General features: G+C 60.8%; 2 protein-coding genes across 2 annotated transcripts in view; one reads left to right on the top strand and one right to left on the bottom strand.

Moving 5' to 3' along the window:
* FCER2 (Fc fragment of IgE, low affinity II, receptor for (CD23)) overlaps positions 1 to 4,217 on the top strand; it is a 9,326-nt gene extending 5,109 nt beyond the window's left edge. The window contains exons 7-10 of the mRNA XM_005864909.2: positions 57 to 196; positions 2,266 to 2,417; positions 2,544 to 2,650; positions 2,965 to 4,217. Coding sequence (XP_005864971.1) covers positions 57 to 196; positions 2,266 to 2,417; positions 2,544 to 2,650; positions 2,965 to 3,103 — 538 coding nt within the window. The 3' untranslated portion in view covers positions 3,104 to 4,217. The remainder of the gene's footprint in view (positions 1 to 56; positions 197 to 2,265; positions 2,418 to 2,543; positions 2,651 to 2,964) is intronic.
* Positions 4,218 to 5,876: 1,659 nt separating this feature from the next.
* Positions 5,877 to 6,252, bottom strand: part of LOC102241631 (trafficking protein particle complex subunit 5) — a 16,012-nt gene continuing 15,636 nt past the window's right edge. The window contains exon 8 of the mRNA XM_005864946.2: positions 5,877 to 6,248. Within this exon, the coding sequence (XP_005865008.1) occupies positions 5,911 to 6,248 (338 nt within the window). The 3' untranslated portion in view covers positions 5,877 to 5,910. The remainder of the gene's footprint in view (positions 6,249 to 6,252) is intronic.

The raw sequence follows: 6,252 nt of genomic DNA, 5'->3' as shown, positions 1-6,252 counted from the left end.
TTCAAGTCCCAGGGTGAGGCTTGGGAGGGCCCGGGGACAGGGGGGTGGGGGCCAGGAGAGGCCCACAAGTTTGTCTGTGACCGCTGCCCCCGTCCAACCACCCAAGGGTTAAATGAGAGACGCTCGGCCTTGAATTCGTTGGAACGACTCCAGGAGGAGGTGGCAAAGCTGTGGATAGAGCTCCGAGTGTCCAACGGTGAGTGCGCGTCTGTGCCCACAGGTGTGCCGCTACAATCATGTGACAGCACAGGTGTGTGGTGGTGCGTGAATGTGGAGGGCAGGTGTGTGAGTGACAACGTGGAGGGGTATGTGTGTATGTGTGCGGCAGGGCCAACGGAGGGCACATGAGGAAGCCCGTTCTGAGACCAGCTGCACCCCTCCACCGACCTGAGGGTGGGGGCCCCCATGTTTTCCTCCCGGTTAAAGCAGCCACCGGGTTCTCTTTACTGACCAGCCCTCTGTCCACCATGGCTCAGCAGAGGGTCATGAGCAGATGCCCTCAGCCACAGCCCCCCCAGAAGATGGTCGGGCCAGCCCGAGGGCAGTGGCGGGGTCACCGTGGCAGCAGTGGGGATGATGAGCATCATGGCATAAGCCCCAGAGGTGGCGTGAGGCAGGCAATGCTGGCAGGTACAAGGGCCAGGGGGTGGCCCCAGCCGGCCAGCCGCCTGCAGAGGGAGTCGCTATTCAGTCACTGTGCCTTTAACCTGAAGTCCCCCTCCACCCACCCCCCTTGACTTTGGTCTTTCACCTCTGGGAAGCCCCGGCTGCCCGGTTGGGTGAGAGAAGAGGAAGGATCTATGCTCGGTGGGAAGGACTCCGTCCCCGGGAACGTGGTGTGGCTGTGGGATTTCCAGCAGGAAGCCCCCTGTGCTCCCCGGGGCAGCTGGGGGGAGGGGCCTGGACCACGCTCACTCTGAAGGGTTCCCTCTGATGGAGCGCCAGCTCCAGGGCTGTCTCTCAATGACTGGGTGGCACACAGCCACGACACCTTCCCCAGCTTTTTCTTGAAGGGACCAGAGATGTCCTCTTCCCGTCTTCGCATGGCACCTCCAGAGGGCTGCGTACCGGGTGCCATTCCGTGAGTGAGACGCAGACCCAGCTCTGCTCCTCCCAGGGTTTCACAACCTTCTGTGGACCCCAGACTCCTTACAACAACCCCTCCCAGATGTCACTCGAAGAAAATCGATTAAAATCAGGCGTGAGTGGGCCCAGTAACAGTGGGTGCAACCCTCCGCCTGGAGATGCTGGTGGCAGTGACAGAGCCTGAGAGTGTCCTGGGGGGGGGGCAAGGGGAGAGACCAAGGTGGCCTTGGGTCGAGGCCATGGGGACCCAGCCCTTCAGCCCCTTCCCCCTCCCACAGCCTCTCCTGGCCAACGAGAAGAAAATCAAAATATCCCCGAAAGTGGCCAAGGGCTGGTTTGGGGGTGCTGGCAGTGATGGCGGCAGGGCTGTCACTGGAGCAGCTGGTGAGGACAGTGCCGTCAGCACTGGTGGTTAAGACATGGCGGGTCTGATGTTGGGGAAGGCGGTGTCGGCCATGCTGCTGGCGTTGGGTAGACGTTGCTGGGCGATCCTGGTGCTGAAGGTGTTGCTGACGGTGGTGGTGTTGGGGGACGTGGTGCTGGCAGATGAGATGCTATTGGCTAAGGAGCCGTTTGTAGTCACGGTTTGGTGACCCGGTGCTTCTGACCACGAACATGTTTGTGGTTGGGACACTGGTGACTGGGGTGCTGCTGCGTGGAGCTAGCCGTGTGGCGACGAGGGGGCGTGGAGCTAGCCGTGTGGCGATGAGGGGGCGTGGAGCTAGCCGTGTGGCGATGAGGGGGCGTGGAGCTAGCCGTGTGGCGACGAGGGGGTGGGGGCGTCACTGATGACGGAAGTGCTGGCAGCCGAGCGATGCTGATGGCTGTTGTGTCGGTGGCCGATGTCCTGCTCTTGGAGGCCAGGTGTGGCGATGGTGTTGGCATGGAGGTGCTCCTGTTTGGGGCTGGTCTTGCATGTCCGCATCCGAGTCCCAGGGAAGCGGGGTACCGGCGAGACCCTCCGTTAGGCTCGGGGTGGGTTTGCTTTCAGCCCGGATCCCAAGAGTGACTCCAGGAGACATGCTGCCACCCCCTCTGCCCACTGTACCCACCCAGGGTACCCAACAAGGTGCCCACCAGGCTGTCGGCCACCATGCCTGCCACCGTGCCAGGCACAGCACCAGCCACAACACCCCCTGTGGTGCCCACCACAGCTGCCCTGAGTCTCTCCTCTCGCAGGCTCCCTGTGTAACACATGCCCTGAGAAGTGGGTCGGTTTCCAGCGGAAGTGCTACTACTTCGGAGAGGGCGCCAAGCGGTGGATCCAGGCACGGAACACCTGCAGGGGGCTCCGGGGGCGGCTGGTCAGCATCCACAGCCAGGAGGAGCAGGTGGGCCCGGGCTCTGCAGCGGGGTCGCCAGCATGTGATCGGGGGGAGGGGAGCCCGACACAGCCTCCTGGATGGCGGAGGGACCCGAGCTCAGCGCCCCAGCCCTCCAGCCTGTCCTGCTCCTAGGACTTCCTGGCCACACACAGCAACAAGAAGGGCTCCTGGATCGGCCTCCGGGACCTGCACACAGAGGGAGAATTTGTCTGGATGGACGAGAGCCCCCTGGACTATAGGTGAGAAGGGGAATGAAAAGGAGACGGCCCCAGGCTGACGCGGAGAGGGGGACATCCCCGTGACAGAGGGGCGGGTATTTGGAGGCACGTGCCCCAGGCCCAGGCTTGGGGGAGCCTCTGGACTGTAATGGCGGGAGAGGGTCAGGGCCGGGAGGGCTGGGGAGCTGGGATGAGAGAAGGCAGGTGTGTCTCTGAGCTGCAGAGATGGGTGGGGCCCAGGGGTGGGGTGAGAGGACCCAGGTTCCGAGGGGCGTGTCTAGGCTGAAGGCAGTGGGGCCCTTCCCCCCCGACGCCAACCTGAGCCTCTGCTCCAGCAACTGGCGGCCAGGGGAGCCCAACAACGGGGGCCAGGGCGAGGACTGCGTGATGCTGCTGGGCTCCGGGCAGTGGAACGATGCCTTCTGCAGCAGCTATCTCTACGGCTGGGTATGTGACCGGCTGGCCACCTGCTGACCGCCCGCCGGCCGCCTCGGTCCCCCAGACGTGGACCCTGACAGCCCCCTGCCTACCTGCCACATGTGCCCCTCCTTGTGACCCCCCCCTCAAATACGGGAACAGCTAGGGCCAAACTGGGACCCCGAGGACCCCAACCAAGGCCTGGGCGCCTCTTTCATGGCTGAAGAGTCCTGCTGACATCTCCTCCTGCCCCAAGGACAGTGACCCTTCCCCGGCTCCTGCCAGCTCCCCAGAGGGCCTGTCCCTCACCCCACAACCCAACCTGCTGTCACCACCTCCCTGCCTTCCAGTGCTCAGAGCTCCCCCAAGAACCCCTGCCCATCAGCCTGAGTGCTGGGCGCTCCCTCCCGGATGGGCACAGGTCCAGAGGTTCCAGCCCCACTCCCACTCAGCGGCCCAGGCAGCACCAGGCCCAGGCTTGGCCATGGTCAGCCCAGCACCGAAGGCAGGAGGGAGGCAGGCCAGGCTCTGAGGCCACCCCTCCTTAATGCCCCACCCCCAGTTCCTGGCCTAGAGAAGAGCCAGGCCCGCCCCTGGGACCCTCAGGTCCACTGGAGCAGGAGGACGAATCATGGCAGGTGCCCACACTGGACCACCTGGGACCCTGGGCGTCAAGGGCCAGACCAAGGTCCAGCCATGACCCAGGGGCCTGGGGAGGGCACTCTATTGGCACCTGGGAGTCCTGGGCTCAGGAGTAAGGGACACAGCTAGACCTTTGGCATCCCAGATCACCTTTTCTCTCTGCCTGCTGCCCACCTCCAAATTGGTCTCCCCGGCCCCCTCCTCAGAATGCTCCGTGTGGGAACTCATGACTCCACTCTACCAGTCCCTCGGGCCAACAGTGGGGTCATCCTCGCCGTCCCTTCCCTCCAAACCCATAAGGAAAGCCATGGGCTCTGCCATGCAGCCATATTCAGAACCCGCCCACTTTTCACCCCCTCCTCGCTCCACCTGAACTGGTGTGGTCTCACTTTTCACTGTCCCAAACCTTCCAGAAGTTTCCTTCTAGCTCAGAGAAAAAGCCAAAGTCCTAAAGGACTTTGCCATCGCAGAATCCCTCCCATGCACCTCACCTCCCCAGCTTCATCTCCTCTCTCCTCCCACCAGCCCAGCCTCCTCACTGTTCCTTAAACACCTAGGCCCATGGTTGGCAAACTGCGGCTCGCGAGCCACATGCGGCTTTTTGGCCCCTTGAGTGTGGCTCTTCCTAAGCCTTAGGAGTGCCCTAAGTTAATAACAATGTACCTACCTATGTAGTTTAAGCTTAAAAAATTTGGCTCTCAAAAGAAATTTCAGTCGTTGTACTGTTGATATTTGGCTCTGTTGGCTAATGAGTTTGCCGGCCACTGACTGGTTCTAGGCTTACTCCAGGGCCTTGGCCGGCTGTCCCCTCCCCACGCTCCTCAGCGAGACCGATCCTGAGCACTCTCTGCCCTCATTTAAAATGACACCCCAACTCTGATGTTTTGCCCACTGCACTTTCTCGCCGCGGCACTCCTTCCTTTAACAAAATGTTGGATTTACTGATGTTTGAAGCCCGTCTCTGCTGGCTAGAACACGAGCGTCTACCTTCAGAGCAGGTACCTTTGTTTTGTTCTCAGCTGCGTCCCCAACACCTGGCAAATAGCAGGCACTCAATAAATATTTGTCCAAGTAATGAATGTATGACCGTGGGTGAATGACCTGTTCCTGGGAACCCGCTCTGTGGCCTGTGAAATGAGGGGATGCTGCCCGCCTGAGTGGCAGGTGCTGGGTCCCGCCCTCCGCAGGCAGTGAGGGGCCCAGCCGGCCACACCCGAGGTCCCTCTGGAAACAGACTTGTTCAGGTGCCGTCGGGCAAGGGGTCAGCGGGCGCTCGAACAAGGTTCCCCAAGAGCGGCATGACTTCCCGTCGGGAGGAGTGACTAAGGTCTCAGGGTAGTGGGCAGGAGGGAAAGGGCTGCCTGAGGTGTATTTTTTTAAACAAGGGATGGATGTGTGTTTGTGCACCAATAGCGTTTTTAGAAATTAACTTCAAACTATTTTAAGCGTCCAGATGACTGAAGTGAGCTCACCTACTTCCCCTTGAGAGCCAGGTGTCTAGGGCCACAGTTCCCAAAGGGGAGCCCACGGTGCCTCAGCGGTTCCTGGGAACTTATCAGACATGCAAATCTCCTGGCCACCAAACCTGCAGGATCTGAAACTCAGGAGGATTTAATTCTCTGTGCCCTAGCACACTGCTTCTCAAACTAAGGTACACAGGAACCCCCTGGGTGTCTTGCTAACATGCAGACTCTGTGGCAGTGGGTCTGGGGTGGGCCTGAGAGTCTGTATTACCCACAAACTCCCCAGACTTGTTGATGCTGCTGGTCCCTGGACTGCACTTTGAGTAGCAAGTCTAAAGCAGTGGTCAGCCTGTTTTCTAGGCGCACAGCCACACCCAATACCTGACCTACTACTGGGCACCAACTATTCACTACCAGGACCTTTGTGAAAGAAGTGTGCTAGCCCTGGCCTAGAGGAATCTCTTCGAGATCCTTCCCCTGCCCCACACCTCTCCAGCCTATATTTAGCCTCCAATTGTGATTCCAAAAACTACCAGCAACTCCCCACTCCAGGGGCTCCTTCTGCCTGGTCTACCTCCCAGCTGTCCCTGGGCTCCCCTGGCCCCATCTGAAAACCCAAGCTGGGTCCAACCTGACCCGCCCTGGTATACACAGCCTCAGCCTGGGGCAGGGATCTGGGTCCTGCTGGGTGGATCTGGGATGCACCCACACAAGACACACTTGGGAAGGGTGATCTCTCATCCTTTATTTCCAGCGGGGTCAGCGGCCCTCCAGGGCCCGGTCTCGGGCGATGACAGCCTCCTCAAACTTGATCATGAGCGTGGTGCCCTTGTGCCAGTGTGCCGTGACCTTGGCGGGGAAGCCGCTGTGTGTGAGCACCGCCTCCACGATGCCTGCCGTGAAGCTGGCGCAGTTGAGCGTGCTGTTTTCCTTGGGCACCGAGATGTACGTGTTGATGAGCGGCTCCCGCTCAATGATGTAGAAGGTGCGCGCGTCGTCGTTGGCCTGCTCCAGCTTGTCGGCCTCCTTGCCGAAGAGCGCCTTCCACACGGCGCCCTTGACAAAGAGCAGGGCGCCCAGCACCTTGGTCTCGCGTCGGGC

Source organism: Myotis brandtii, unplaced genomic scaffold, assembly GCF_000412655.1.
Source record: "Myotis brandtii unplaced genomic scaffold, ASM41265v1 scaffold193, whole genome shotgun sequence".
In the NCBI taxonomy this organism is placed as follows: Eukaryota; Metazoa; Chordata; class Mammalia; order Chiroptera; family Vespertilionidae; genus Myotis; species Myotis brandtii.
This window is presented reverse-complemented; position numbering and strand designations above follow the sequence as displayed.